This window comes from Rhinolophus ferrumequinum, chromosome 8 (assembly GCF_004115265.2).
Source record: "Rhinolophus ferrumequinum isolate MPI-CBG mRhiFer1 chromosome 8, mRhiFer1_v1.p, whole genome shotgun sequence".
NCBI lineage: Eukaryota > Metazoa > Chordata > Mammalia > Chiroptera > Rhinolophidae > Rhinolophus > Rhinolophus ferrumequinum.
In genome coordinates, this window is record NC_046291.1 from 60,348,762 (window position 1) to 60,365,225 (window position 16,464).

The window sequence follows — 16,464 nt, forward strand, 5'->3', positions numbered from 1 at the left end:
TTGATCCCTTAACTCCTTAAATAAAATGTGTATGTTGTAAGCGTGCTGGCTAGCCTGTGCCAATGCCCTGTAATGCAATGGGTTTACATTTTGACAAATTTCATCTATTTTGCCATGTACTTTTACCTGCTGTGTACCATCAAACGGGAGTCTATGAGTCGTTACCTAGGTAATATAGAGCTCTGAACTTTCAATGAGGAGATTAAAATTAGTAATGAACTGGTTTGGATGCAAAAGAAAGTCATCTGTCCAATCTGTCTCTTCAAAAATAAATTTTTTCAGTGTGAACTTGTAAGATTTCTTCGGAATGCTAGGACAGTGGGGACGAACAAGGGAGCAGAGAGAAGGAGGTCATCCTCTCCTACCACCTAGCCAGTAGGTTTAAACCTCAGTCTGCCCATGGCGGCACCCACCCCCAATACTTGTAATCATTTGCACTTCTTTTTCTCCTGTGGGTTAAATCCATGCCCATTTAAAAAATGAGCATGTAATTCAGTAATTTCCTTTCACTCTACTTTTGATGTTAACATCCCAAAGGATAAGATGTTGTCTGTTTTCCTCTCTTCTGTGTAGAACCAGAGTACGGCATAGCAGGGTACCCAGTGCATGAATGAAGATGTATGAGTGAATTCTATGTATTTTGATAAATTTATTATGATGATAGCTTTCTAAAAATTATTAAAAAAAAAAAAACCAAAGATGCGCAATTTGGTTTACAATACAATAACCAGGCAAAGAATAAAAACATATTCTAAATCACTTAGTAAGTACACAGTAAAGTTAGATTTGCACCAGATTTGGCCTTTTGACAATTTGATCTGGTACGTTTCAGTGAAGGAGCATGCTTCGTTGCATTCCTCATCTTTAAATCAGCCAGCCCTAGTTTCTAAAGGAAGGTAACATGCCTTCTTGCTGTATAAAGCAGTAATTTTAGTGTGTTGTTAAGGTGTACATGCTGACTGGCTCACTCTTTGCTCGTTTACAATCATGTAAGCTAATTAAAATACAAAGCCCGTGTTGAATTTAGCTCAGAACTTTTCTTTGACAATATCAATATTGAAGTATCAAAGCTGTAAAGAATTTCAGGAGATTCTCCTTTTCTGTTTCTACCTCCATGAAAATCCACACCTAAAATCCTCACAAACTATGATTATTCATTCTATTTTTTGAAAAGCTAGGTATTTATTTAACTAAAGTTAATGTATTTGCTCTAACATCAGTTTTTCTTGTAAAGATGTGATATCTGATTTATTCCCATTAAATTCACATCCAGGGAAGAATATCACAGCGTTTTCTTTTCTTTCTAGCGAGAACTTCATTGTTTCGAAGTGTTTGATAGTTTCCATAGTCAAGTATATATGCACTTGTCTAACAAAAACATAATTAACAGATCCAAGGAGTTTTTTTCTAAATATGAAAAGCTTCAGGACATATGTGAGAAAGTACTATTTTACACTGCCATTGAAAATCTATATAATCAATACTCTATCAGTAGTTATTAAGCACATATTCCACAGGTACAATTTTTAAATGTCTTAACATTCAGAGACACAAAAATCTAGTGGCCATGACATTCATGGCAATTATTAAAAGAAAATTAAGTATAAGGGGTGTGTAAAGGCTGTGACTGGAGTCAAAATGCCTGAGATTTTATCCTGGCTCCTCCCTCTGTTTCCTTCACCCAACTGAGAAGGTGACCTTGACCTAATCAGTTGATCTCTTTTCCATATTCATAAAATTTAGATAATACTTAATAATTTCTTCATGACATTATTTTGGGGATGAAATGAGATAATGCACCTAAGCATCTGACCCAGTGCCTGACACCTGCTTAGTCCTCAGTGAGCATTTGCTGTTGCTGCTGTCATTATCCTCCTCGTCATTGAACAAAGCCTGGAAAAGCAGGTGGTATGTGACGAGGCGGAGGGTGTGGGGCGAGCTCATCAGAATCCAGACCCTGAAATAACCTCAGGATTGGCAAGAAAGCAAGAAGGACAGACTTTTAGAATAAGGCCATGCGTGTGTTGGGTGGGGAAAGAAATGGCTATATAGGTTGAAAGAATATAACTAGATTTACTGAACAATCCGACGTATTCATTAAGGGCAAATCCCAAAGTGGTTACTAGAGGAAACAGGGAATGTTATGATTGTACCCCTAGTTCTCTAAGTGTTGACAGTGCTGCACCATAGCCCCATGCTTGGTATCAGCTGCACAGAACATTCTGAGATAGAAAGTTCATGAATCTGACTCACCACAGCCTTTCTCATATTTCTGGATTGACAAAATTAGACCACGCCTACTATATGGCAAAACCCTTTTCTAGCAATGTGGGGCTCAGCAGCCTAAAACCATGTCGGCTGCATTCTAGTTGTTTCGCCAAAGAATCAAAACAAGAAAATAATAGAGCTCAGACTAGGACCAGTGCACTAAGAGGGAAATGTCACTCAGAATACACACATGAGTGGGGCCATCAGTATGAGGTACATACTGGAATTTTGCTGCCCAAGTGTCTGTTAGCCATGAGATCTTACATTTGAAATCTTTGACTCAGAGATTGTTCAGTGGTCCCCTTCTACTTTTAGAAGGAAAACATTAAATTCAAATTACTTTACCTCCTTTTATTTTCTTTATTTAAGGAAAAAATGACATATTTGGAGAAATGGTCCATCTTTATGCCAAGCCTGGAAAGTCTAATGCAGATGTAAGAGCTCTCACATACTGTGACTTGCATAAGATCCAGAGAGAAGACTTATTAGAGGTTTTGGATATGTATCCGGAGTTTTCTGATCACTTTCTCACAAACCTGGAGTTGACTTTCAACCTACGGCATGAGAGTGCAAAGGTATATGTTAACTGTTTATTTTGTACTTCTGACATTTTGTTTTATTCTTGGATTGCCCAAATATCTCTGAAAGGTCAAGCAAAATATTGTAGCAAAACTTTACCAATTCTGAATATTTCAAAGGAAAAGTCTACTTAATATTGGAATTTCTGAATTATAAGGAAGGAATTCAATCTAACTACTTTTAAACCTATTGAATAATTTTAAGTAGTCAATTAAGTTTGACCTTTTAAGAATTCTTAGGTGAGACCCTTGACTTGAAATAGCCTGGTTTATATTGAGTGTGCCAACTATTTGTAAGAAATGAGTGATTCTAGACTATGAAAATCCTCCAAATGAGTTTACCTTATACAGAGATTAAAATATTCTCTCAGCTATTATTTACAATCTGTATTCATTCGTAACGTCTTTTCAATAATAATGAAAAATTAAACTCATTCAAGTTTAGGTCCATATTTAACCCAATTTCTAAATTACAGAAGTATAAATTAATCAGGTTTATCCCTGAGTCAAAATTAGTGCTGCAGAATGAATAACATTGTCTAACAAAAATAGTATTTTAAATGATTCTACATATAATTTAACTTAGGATGAGTTTTGAGAGTGTAGCCCTTATGTCCCTCACTCTCCTTCACTATGAAAATGTGTCCGTATGATCTACCACTATTCTAAGAATACAGAACTTATGTTGCACCCCACGATTTATTACTAGGTTTTTCTCCATCCTCTTCCCCTCAAAATTCCATAATCCCAACTCTAATTGTAAAATCTTTTTATTCCGAAATCAATTGTTGGGTTTTTGACACTTGCCAATGTATTTTAATGCTAACTATATACTCTCTGGAATAAAGATCCTCAAGTCAATAGTTAGGCAAAAGGTGGTAGATTGAATTCTCTCCGGAGTTACAGTCATTCCCAGGTACAGCGAGAGACCTAAAGATAAAGACAAATATAAACTTTTGAGGTAACCAGGGCACCACTAATATCCTGAAGCACCAAGTCAGATAATTATTTTTAAAACACTGAAAAGTTGAAAAATATTTAGGGGGGGTAGGCTCAAGTTATAAAGAACATACTTTTTTATGATGATTTTACTTCAGTACTTTATCAAGTCCTCATTTTATGTCATCAACGTCATTCTGATTTTGCCTTGAAAAACAACAAACATCTACCTCAGATAATTTCTTTACATAAAAAAGTCTAGGCAGCAACCAAATATATAAAGCAGGAGCTTCCATCTCCTGTTTTATTTATTTGGGAGCTTCCATTTTTATTTACAAGACGGATAACATTTTACACAGTGAACCAAAAGGGTGGGGGAGAAGGAACTGGGAACAAAAATAATAAAGGGCTCAAAGCATGGGGTTTATTGACTTCAACTTTATATTTATTGTTGTGAAATTTAACCTTGCAATAATCACCATATAATTTAAACATCATAGCTAATTATAATTAGTTTACACTTTTTTCTCTGCAGTAATACACATTCTACAAAGTTTCTTTAAATTATTATAATTTTTATTTTAGCTTTACCAAGTTACATAAAATACTTTCCACATAAAGGAATATTGTTGTCTTTAAATGTTGACATCATCCCCAAACATTTCTGGTGAATAACTTCTAAAACTATGATTTCCCCATCAGATGGTGAAACTATTAGAATTATTCTCTCATTCTAGTTGATAATTTGGAGACAACCATTAAGCAAAGTATTGTAGCTGTTTGCTTGCAATCTAATAATTAAGTCTCACAGTGGTTGAAATGATATGAAATAGTAAAGAGTTTCCTGATAATGCATTATGTTCAGATTAAATAATCTTTCATTTTATCTTCATATTCTGTTCACAAAGGCTGATCTCTTACTACGATCACAGTCCATGAATGACTCTGAAGGAGACAACTATAAACTACGAAGAAGGAAATTGTCATTTGATAGTGAAGGAGAGAAAGGTAATTCGTTCTATTTATAAAGTTTAAATGTAGAGCACGTGGTTATTAGCTCTTCATACTTAAATGCTCATTATGCTTCTGATGTCAAGGGTAAACTTTATTCAGGTTTTTGGAAGGTAAGTCCTTTGCCTTTTTCAGTAGCTAATGATATGGTTTCTGACTGACAGCTCTCAGCAATGCCGTATACAAAGCCATCTGATAGCTACAAGGGCAACACAGATAGAGAAATAGAGTAGGTTGCTTTAAAAAAAAAAAAAAAAGGAAGCCATTAATAACAGTTGAATAACTAAGCCTAAGAGTTCTGAACAGAGTGTTATAAAGGGAAGACTCTCGTTACAGGTTGTGTTCGATCCTCTCACATGCACGCATGACATGGAGAAAGGTAATATGTACTAGTTCCCCTCACCCTCAAACTCTCTGAGGCACTTGCCACTCCTTGTGCTCTCCGGGTTTTATGTCCTAACTATTGTTTTACTCATAGACTCAACAAATATGCATTTAACATTTCACATTTTTAAAGAGCTATTCAATTTCTGAGAAATCAAATTGTGTAAATGAAATAGCTCTTGCCTTCTCTAGGAAGGGAGATGACACACACTCTCATAGAAAGAGTGGGTGCTGCAACAAGAATAAACAAACCTCAGTTGGAGCCCCCTGAGGGTCCATTTAATTGTGCCTGAGCAGATGGGAGCAGGCTTTCCTGAAGAAGCCTCCACTCTTGTCCCATGCTGATCCAACAAACATTCCAGTCTTCACCTTATTTGGCCTCTCAGCCGAATCACTGTGAACCCGTTGCTCTCTTCTTGAATACTCTTGTCTTGGCCTCTGTGACAATGCACTCTTCCTATTTTCCTCCTGCTCCATTAATTCTCTGAAGATAATTTCAGGATCATTATCTGCGAAACTAGTTATTAGCATTTCTGAAGGCATGGTCCTAGGCCCTAATCTCTTCTTATTCTATAGCTTACTCTTACCCTGGGTGATCTCATTTCTGCTTATAGTTTCATTATATTCTTACATAGGAGATGTGCATATTTACTTCTTAATCCCAGGCCATCTGAGCTTCCGTCTCACGTATCCAATTGCCTACTAAACCATGTGCTTGAAATATCGAAGGCAGCTCAAACTCAGTATTCCCTAAACTGAACTCATGACGTCCTCCTGGAAACTTGTCTCTCCATCAGTTGCCATGTCTTTAAATGGCACTACTATGCAATCAGTAACAGAAACTAGATATCTGTCTAGGTGCCAACCTTCTCGCAACCTCTCCATCAACTCTAACGAGTCTTCTTATTGCTACCTCCAATCCATCTCCATTTAGTTCTCAAACTAGGTCCCTTTTGGTTCACTTCTTTCCATCTTCATAGCTACAACTCTGGGCCAAGTTAATAATCTGTCACCTGAAATACTGAAATAGCATCCCAAAACACCTTCCTATCTCGAACTTGACCCTCTCTGATCTATTCTCGATAGTGGACCACTGATGAGTTTTGTTTTTGTTTTTTTCTAAATGCAGTTATGTTTATGTCACCCATGTGCTTAAAGCCTTATGAGGGCGTCCCATTCCCTAAATCCTTAGTAGGGTGATCTATGCCTACCTCTCCAGTCTTATCTCATACCACTCTTTCCTTAACTGTCTTAACTTGGCCTTCCCTGATCAACTCCTCTCTTTTGCACAATTTGTTCCAGTTGCACTTCTGTGTTTATTTGCATCATTATTTAACCACTATTGTCTGTTTCTAGATCATAAGCCCCATGGAGGTGGGAAATATTTAGTCACCTAAAGTTTCAGTGCTTGCCACATAGAAGGTATTTAAGAACTATTTGTTGAAAGAATTATAATTAATTAAATCGAATTTCAGCATCTTTCTTTTGATTCTCTTCCTCTTTTTGCCTTCTTAATCCAAGTTCTTTTCTTGGCACTGTTCTCTTATGTCTGAATTCTTGCCCTAAAGGAGCTCATCTACTAGCTTCAGTTTGCTCTGTATTTCAATGAACTGAAATGTTCTCTAATCCATGTAAATTGTTTCTGTGTTTTTGCTTATATTATTACCTTAACTGGAATTTTTTTTCTTTAAATGAAAAGTTTAAATGAAAGTTTATTGGGACGACAATTGTTAGTAAAGTTACATAGATTTCAGGTGTACAATTCTGTAATACATTATCTATATCTCACACTGCGTGTTCACCACCCAGAGTCAGTTCTCTTTCCATCACCATATATTAGACCCTGTTTACCCTCTTCTAGAACCTTAATGGGAATTTATCTTCCTGTTCTCAAACACACACACACACACACACACACACACACACACACACACACTCACACACCCCACACCACTTTTTCAACCAGTACAATTACATTTTTTTGGGGGGTAAAGGTTACTCTCCCATGATATATTGAACATGAACTCTTTCTTGATTTCCTCAGATGTATAGGTTTTCTTTCTCTTATGAATTCCTGAGACACTTGCCTCTCGTTGTATTGTCAAAATCTGTACAGTGATTATTGGTATATTTGTCCTTTTATATCTACCACACTATAAATTTCTTTAGCAAAGAATGGTTGATAAATATTTATTGCATTGGGACAACTGTTGAATCCTCTGGCTTATTGCAGAACAATACACCATTCACAGATAGGTAGTAATTTATTTCTACAATGTCTTTCATTATTCTCTTGGTAACTTTTCTAAAATCAGAACCATTACTGTCAAGTTGTACTTCCATAGACTTAATATAAATTCCTTATCCTGAAGTTAATCTCTTATTTTGAAATGAAGAACAACTTGACGATGTTATCTATATAATAATGTCCCCATCCAGTTAAAGATTTTTAAAACTTCTTTCAATCTTGTTTTGTTTCCACATTCTCAAGCTAAACAATCTAATGTTTTTTGTAAGCTCCTGAGAGCACGTCACAATTTATATAGTATTCATGTTACTGGACATTTTTATTGGTTCTGAAAACTTTCCACTAATCAGAGGCTTGGTCTATGAGACCATTTTATATACAGTATAGATAGTAAAGGATTTGCCTGCCTTCCTGAAGCTATTTGGAGTTTCCTGGTAAGTCAGTGAGTAAGCACAATTTGGTAAATATGAAAACACAATTAACTCCAGCTATCCAGAGCCTGAGAGCCTATCCCAGTCTTTAAGAACCCTTGAGTGCTGTAGCCGAGTATAAAAGTTGCTGAAAGCAATTTAGTCCTATCACCTCAATATCCTGCTCTGAAGGTGGCCATTCATTCTATTCTTTTTGATGTAGAATCAATTCTAGAAGAAAAACATGCATATAATTAAGTAGAAAGAACAGAGAACTTTCAGAAGATAATTGATGCTAAATGATATGGAGATACATAAATTAAAAGCTGCCCATGAAATGTATTGATTATTTTAGAGTTAGTTTACTACTCATGTGAAACAATACCTTGAAGGCAGATATCTAAGAGTACTGATGACTGTGAAGTAATCAGCAGAGCCATCAACAAGCATGGGGAGGAACACATGGCTGGGCACTGGAGACAGACAGAGGTTGAGTCATGCATTGTCACTCACTATCTACTCAACAAGGCACTGGGATTCTTCAGGCTTCAGTCCTCATCTCTCCCCACCCCACTTCCAACCTTGCCTACCACATAGTGCTAAAGAGCTTATATTCAAAAAGATATATGAAAAAAGAAAAGATACATATAGAACCTCTGGCAAAGTGACTTGAACAAAATAGAAACCTAACATATTGGCTCACTTCTCTCTTAAAATGAATTTGTTAATGAAAGTGGTTTGTCCTCATGAGCTTCATATTTCTTCTGGAAAAATAAACTCATTCCCCAATAAGAGAGAGCTGTCAGTTCAGTTCTGAATTTGAGCACACCTTGTATTTTTTGAAGTTGTCTTCAAGAAGTTCTCTTTCCTTCCTAAAATGTTGGCCTGGAGGTGCCCAAGACCTTCCCAACTTGACTAGGATCATTGTAAGACGTACAGGTGGCCCCGTATAACACGGCACTTCTATAACACGGTTTCACTTTAACACAGTTTGAGAATTAAGGAAATCCCTGAACAACATGGAGCCTAATAAGAGTGTTTAAGAGCAAAAAAATATCTCATTCAAAATTAGGGAAATCCCTGAACAACACAGAATGTCATAAAAGCTTAGTAGTGATGACGAGGAAAACATTATTTAATACATATTAATATGTTATACTTTTGGTGAAAATTGCTTTATTAAAGATATTTCTCTTAATTATAAAAATATAATACTATGTGCTTTCTTTTAATTTTTGGACTCTAACCCCCTTTTTTGTACTAGTTCTTTGTTTCATATAACACGACATATTTTAGGAACCTAACAGCCATGTTATATGGCGGTTACTTGTAGTACTATCACTCCTGAGATGGTAGTAAAATGTTATTATTACAGAAAGTGAAGAACAAAAATGAATCTTCAATGACTTAATTAGTGGCCATGAGCATTAATCACATGGTGGCACATAATATAAGTAAATGAAACATAACCATCTGGAACATGTTAAAATGGTCTTTAAGTAGTCTTCAACATTAGATTGGGTAGTTCTTACTTCAGAGTATACCAATATGACCCATTGGGTTATGGGAACTTTTTTTTAAATTTTATATTGTGTATATTTTATAATATAGATAAGATATTAGTACAATAGAATGTATAATGGCACATGAGATACACACACACACACACACACATTTTTTACTGATAGTGCTTTTGTGACCAAATATTTGGAATATTTAGCTCTTTCCATTGATAGAAAATGCAGTATCAAAATAGTTATTAATGACTGATTTAGAAAGCCAAATAACCTTTGGCAGAGAATAAGCCAAGGCCAACAGCAATGTAACAGGTCCGAAAAACAAGAAAATTTAAAAATACTGTTAAAGATGTGCCTGTGCTAACCAAAGGGGTGAAAATCAAAGTGAAAAAAATATTCAGCATCCTCTTTCCTGGTCTTAGATGTTGCCACACATGTCCTGAAAAACAGGAACCCATTTTGAGACATTATGCATCATAAGAATAGGGAGGAAAGAATAGGGAGCAATTTTCTCATTTCCCCACCCATATAATTTTTATTAAAATAGGTACTTCCATATATTTCAAGTGAAAAAAATCTAATGTTCAAGAAAATAAGAGTGAAAATGTCTTGAACTCATCACACCTTGCGTTTCAAAGGATAGCAATAAACTTTATCTCGTTGCAATACTGGTTTAGTGATTTCAGATTGTCATCCAAAAGTCAGTAAGTTTTGAAAGCGTTTCTCCAAAGTAATTTTTATGAAAGTTATTGAAGTAAGGAATAAATATACTCATTATTAAACTTATTTTTATAGAACAGGCATTGTCTAATTCTACTTTTATTAAATTAAGCCTTTAAATATATTCATATTATACTTTGGTATCTTTTTGGAATATCTTCACCAATAACAAAAGTGATTAACTTTTGTTATCTGTTTTAAAAATATAGAAATGTATCTTCATTTGAATTTTAATATAGTTTTAATTTTTTAATCTTGTATTTGTATGAAAAATCACACTAGTTCCTTTTCAACATTGTTTGAAACTAGAGAGAAACTAAGGTACTTGAAATCAAATGAAAAAATTTATTTTAGATTCCAATTTTCAAAAAAAAATGAATGTTTTAAATGTATCTGGCTGGAAAAGGCTCAGCTTACCTCAAAATTATTACCAGTAGGACATCTAAAACTCAGATGTTGAGAAAGCACATTAAATGACTGTCTTTGATCAAAAGTCAAGTCTACCTGTAGAGTCTGGAAAATAAAACTGGTAATTAATCTGAGAGAAAGACTCCATAAAAGATGGAAGCGAGCACAAGTGTTTGTTCCCAGATTATTTGAAATGGAAGAATTTTATATTATCATTCTTAAGACAGATTAGTCAGCTACTCCATCAGGACAATCTTATTCTATGCTCTTAAATTCATTCTGAACCCAGAGAGACATGCACAAGACAAATCACAAATGCTTTTGAATTGAGTACCATGACGGAAAGGGGAGGAGACGAACTGTCAGCCTGCAGAAACAAGGAATTTGAAGAAAAAACAAAAATGTTTTCAATCATCTACATGAGAAAGCAAATTTTAGGCTTAATTAAACAGGCAAAATGTTTTCTTTGTAAAATGATGATAACAAGTGATTATACAATCTCACTTCTAGCAAAGGGGAAAATGTAAAGCCACTTCAGATTACTGCCCTCAAAATACTATTTCCACATAGAATAAAATTAGCATTAAGAAAATAAAATAGAACCTAATACTTTTCAATGTCCATACTCCAGTTTAACTAGAAAAAGGCAGACGTAAAACAGGCCATCAAAATCTAGAGGTACCTGGATACTAATTTTAAAGCATTTCAGTCCAATTTCATGTATTCCCTCAGTCAACCTCCAACCTAAACCTCAGCAGTTTCTATTTTTAATCCACAAATAGATTGTCATTTCAAGTTCCATTTCAAATGATGGAATATGAAGCTTTGATTTATTTAGTAAGGAATAGAAATGCCGTTGCAGTCAGGCAGCATCAAAGAAACTTCACAGGGCTTGGGTTCCAGGAAGCGTCTGGCTGATTGTCCATCGGCAACGAACATGGAAATAAACGTGGAATGATTCTCTTTATGTATTAGAAAATTCAAATATAGCAAACTTTTTCTTCTTCTTTTGCTATCCTGCTTTAATATGAATTTTTGCTAAAGGAGTTAGATATCACGTACTTGAAGTAATTTGCTCCATTTTGCTATAGCACTAAATGATAATCCCCCATTCACCACATTTTTTGGATACTTGTCCTGAATTGAAATTAACAAGTTATAATTCAATTTAACAATATATGTTAGCTGATGGATTTGTGCCTAAGCATCCAAAATTAGGCCATAAATTAAAAAACTAAGACTGCTGTTAATGCAGTAGGTGGGACAGAAAATTTTATCAGTAACACGTGAGGATTTAAAAATCTGTAGAGAACTCCCAAGACCTCTCACGCTAAAGAGACAAAATGGTTTAGTAATTCGTGATGTGCATTCATTACAAATATCCATGTTAGCATTTCCATACTTAGATTGGAGCCATATGAATTAATGGTTAATTGAGTTTGCATTTGATTCTGCTAGAAAAGATTCTATGAAAATGTTTAAAAGACAAGCTGATTCAAACCTCACTGGTGGCCAAACAGCACAAAGGTTTACTTATGAGCAGCAAACTGATGCAATTCACTGAGCAGGTATGAAGATAATTTAGAAAAGTGAAGCTTTTCCTTTTCTCTTTCTTTTTTCTTTTTTTTTTTTTCACATTTAGTAGCATAAAATTGAACACTTATTTTTTTGAGGAATGAACTGATATATTCATAAAGTGGGGGATTTTTATCAAATTTTCAGGAGGGGACAAGTTAAAAATCAAAACAAAACAAAACAGAGGAAGAGATGACAAAGTGTTTAAAGGGTTAAGGAGGGCTGTATCCATGACATTGGAGAGAAAAGGGTTTGTGGAGGAAGAGCTAATCTAAATATTTACAACCAATTAGATTAGTGGTTGAGTGGAGAAATACAAGTGACACTAAGTAATCAATGTTGTCTACAGTACTTGAGATTGGAAAAGTCTAAGGTCTTCTCAGGCTGAGCAAGTGGGAATTCTTAAAGAAAATGAATTAAGCAATATGTTTTTGCTACATTTAACTTTAATGGACAGAACATTAGCTCCTAATAACAATTTCACATCAGACTGTTTTTCAAACTCTGACTATCTTTACCTTGATTTGGTTTCTGAGTTCTTATATTTTAAATTATATATATGAAAGGAAAAAAAATCTCTGTTTAATTTCTATGCCATATGAGAATTTTATAAAACAGTTGGAAGTTTTTCTGGAGTGGCCTTAAATCAGTTCATTTGGCCTTCTATAAATAACAAAGTAAGAACAAGCAGGCATTGTAGATGGGGACAATGTGTTCAGCATTTCTCTAGAAAACGATATACCTTCTGGAATATGTTGGTTAGTTATTAGGAGTAACCAGATGGAGAATTATACTGTCTCCCCAGGACACTAATGGAAACAAGTTCTGGGATTTGTCTCTGAGTTTTTCTTGTGGAAATATGTTCTAACACAACCCTGAGGGCTGAAATTATCCTGACATTTCTGTATAAAGCAGCCAGTATTCACTACTGGCTTTAATGTAATTATGTAAACCTACCTTCATTACTGTATTTAGCTTTATATGCTTCACAATATGCTACCCAGCCAACCAGCCTGGAATGTCACAGCCATTACACGCATTGAACTACCATAAAAAGGCAGCCTGCCAGCCTTTACCACAGGGAGGCTTCCAGTTTTAACCTTTGCAATGTGTGAATGGCCACCACAGATGAGAGAGAGAGTGTGAAGGTTAAAAACAAACAACAGGCTACATAGTGGTGATATTTTAAAATTGGGACACATTTTCCCTCTCTTTTTCATTTCCTTAAAGAGATAGGGCACCAGATTTTAAGAATACAAATGATTATTGAGCATTTATAAGGTTGTAAGTTAGCCGATATTTTTTTCTCAGATATAAACATTATTACTGTCACAGGTAAACTTTTATTTTGAAAGGAATCATGTGTTTCACTAGTGTCCCCTGAATTAAGAAAAAAAAATATGTCTCCTAAAATAGCAACATTTTCAATAGGAAAAAAGAAGAAAAATCTTTTCCGGTGGTTTTATAGAAAATTCCGTGTTTACGTTATTCAAAGAACATCACCATTAAAAAAGGTCGTTAATGTATAAGTAGTGTAACATGTATAGAGTCCCGCATTTATTTATCTTCTGTAAAATAACGTTCCTTTGATAGATTTTGGCAAAGGAAACAGTACAAATGATCCTGAAGACTCTGTAGATACCATAAGAAATTATCAGAGTTCCAAGAAACAATTTGAAGAGAAAAAAAGCGGATCTTCATCTTTCATCTCCTCCATTGAAGATGAACAAAAGCCTCTCTTCTCAGGAATAGCAGATTCACTTCCAAGAATAGGGAAAGCAACTGGACTTGATTTTGAAGAAACAGTGCCCACCTCAGGAAGAATTCACACAGATAAAAGAAGTCACTCTTGCAAAGGTAATCAAATTTCTCAAGATTCAGTTTGTCTCTCTTCGGTGCTCATCATAAAATTGTGACATTTTACAAGAACCTTACTGATATATGTTAATCTAATCTTCTGTGATTTCATAAAATTGCAACTAGTTAAAATCACGTACAAAGTGTTTGCACCACTCTGGAGTAGTGGTAATTATTCCTAAGCAATGATAGCCTAAGAGGGATTTGTTGTGGCCAGTCAGACTTAACGTAATGCCACATAGAACACTGTGGAATGTCTATTGTAGTTATTCCAATGGAGAGATGGGATCAACGAGTATTTTAAGAGAGCTAATCAGTTGCTTCTTACTCTTCTGACCCACTCCTCACTCTGAACCCTGTTGTTTTATAGAATGAAAGTCTAAATGCCAAAAAAAAAAAATCTGTTTACTGGGAATTATGAGAAAAATGGGGGGAATACCTCTACATAAAGTATGCTCTTGACTCAACTCATTTGAAAACATTTGTTTAACATCTCTGCCAAAAGGGATACCCAAACATATGGGTTTTGTTGTAGGAAATATGCATGGGATGGGTAATAATGCTTGATTAACACATGCAAATTTGATGCAAACTGATCAAAAATTCAGGAAAACTTGAGAACTACCTCGCGGAAGAACAATTAACTTAGAATAACAGGTGCTAGATCTAAGTGGGTGCTAGAATAGGTGTGGCTTAGACTACTTCGGTTCCAACCACAACTCTGTCATTTACTTCCTTTATGGCTTAGGATAAGTGACTAGTAGACCACATTAAAACTCAGTTTGCACATCTTTAAAATAGGAATAATATTTTCTAATCAACTAGTCAATTGTGGTTGTTAATACGATAGTATGCTTACTTTCTCCGAAATAAAATCCCCAATTTGATTTAGTATTTTATCACAGGTTTTATTTTCTAACACTTTAATTATTGGATATATCCAGAGATATATAAAAATTGTAGAGATGAATAAGGCATAGCAAAAAATCAAAAGAATATAACAGAAATGAAGGAAAAATAGGATATTCTTAGCCTGGCATGACAGCAAAATTATGGGACCGAGTAAGTAAATATTACGTATCATCATCACCATTATTCGAAGTAACTATATCTGACAAATATCTGAAAGTTTTATTGAATCTACGATGTTTAGGCTTTAGATTTTTCCGCATTTACATTCCCTATCTTATAAATCTGCTTTTGCCATGACCCCACATTGACATAAGCTAAGAATATATGCAAATGTTCTCTGGACAATCTAAAATCTTGATGAAGTGAATGAAAATAGTACCTCATTTATCAAAATGGAAGAATGGAATATTAGATGTGATTACCAAAGGTCCCATTTTAGTTATTTATGAAAATGAATTCTTGGAAGTGCTAAAAATAGAAAAAGGTTGTTTCATGGAAGTCAAAAGTTCTGAAGAACTTGCTGAACCATCTCTACTATCTCTAAAAGTCAGTATAATGTTGACCTGACCTTTTGAAAGGTATCTTTTGTTGTTTTCCTTTTGAGTTTTAGAATTTCCAGTGGTAAGTCATTAAAGATATAATTTTGGCATTTTATTTAACTTTACAATGCCTCTTGCCGACAGTGAGTTCTCATGCCCTTCATCTTATGTTTTTCTTTGTTACTACTTCCAATTATTTTTAATTATCTATTCTGTATGCATAATAAAAAATTAGTATTCTAAAAATAATTTTAATATCTAAAAATTTTTAATTTTCAAAAATTTACAAAGCAATCCCTATTCAAATAAAACAAAAATTACCATGAAAATACATAGCTAAATATGCATGTGGCTTGAATAAACATAATTCATATCATATAGCATCTATGAGACACACCTGGTTGATTAATGTGATCAACCAATAAAGAATTCTAAAACTCCATACCCTGAAAATTCCATTCCTTAATGACTTTTTAAGATGAAATACTATGGAATATTTGAGAATTTGAATGCATATTTATATGGTGTAGCTGTATTTCCTGCAGTGTGAACTACCAATCCCCCCAAATTTTAGTTTTATCATTAATTGGAAATTTCACTTACTCACATTCCTGTCATTTGTCATGCTGAATTCAACAAAAAAGCACCTTTAGGCAAAAGTTAAAAAAAAAAAAAAAGTTAAACAGACTCTGATCTATTTAGATTGAGTCAAAAATTGACTCTAGGAAAATTGTGTACCGAGAGAAACGTGAAAGTTTACTTCTGTTCATCCAGTTCCAGAAATGTCTTGCAACTATAGCAACATTTTCCAAGGCAACAAAGTGCAGATTCTTTCTGAGCTATATTTAGAAAGTGTCTATAGGGATGTTCATTTTGTTAAGACCCTAACCAGGATTCCCCCTTTGAACTTCTTTTTTTTTTTTATATTGCTGTTAAAACAAGCTAATGACACATATCAAGACTTTAATAAAAGAGTAAATTTTAATCAAGATAGCCTCTATCTAAGTTTACATTTTTATTCATTCCTTCTCAGAGAACATAATCAGGTTTTTTCTTTAGTACTGAAGAAAAATATAATCCTACATAACTTATTGCATG

General features: G+C 34.4%; 1 protein-coding gene across 1 annotated transcript in view; it reads left to right on the forward strand.

The window, feature by feature from the left end:
• The window catches only part of KCNH7 (potassium voltage-gated channel subfamily H member 7), a 423,623-nt gene that overhangs the window by 393,383 nt on the left and 13,776 nt on the right, over positions 1–16,464 (forward strand). The window contains exons 12-14 of the mRNA XM_033112181.1: positions 2,638–2,843; positions 4,694–4,793; positions 13,652–13,915. Coding sequence (XP_032968072.1) covers positions 2,638–2,843; positions 4,694–4,793; positions 13,652–13,915 — 570 coding nt within the window. The remainder of the gene's footprint in view (positions 1–2,637; positions 2,844–4,693; positions 4,794–13,651; positions 13,916–16,464) is intronic.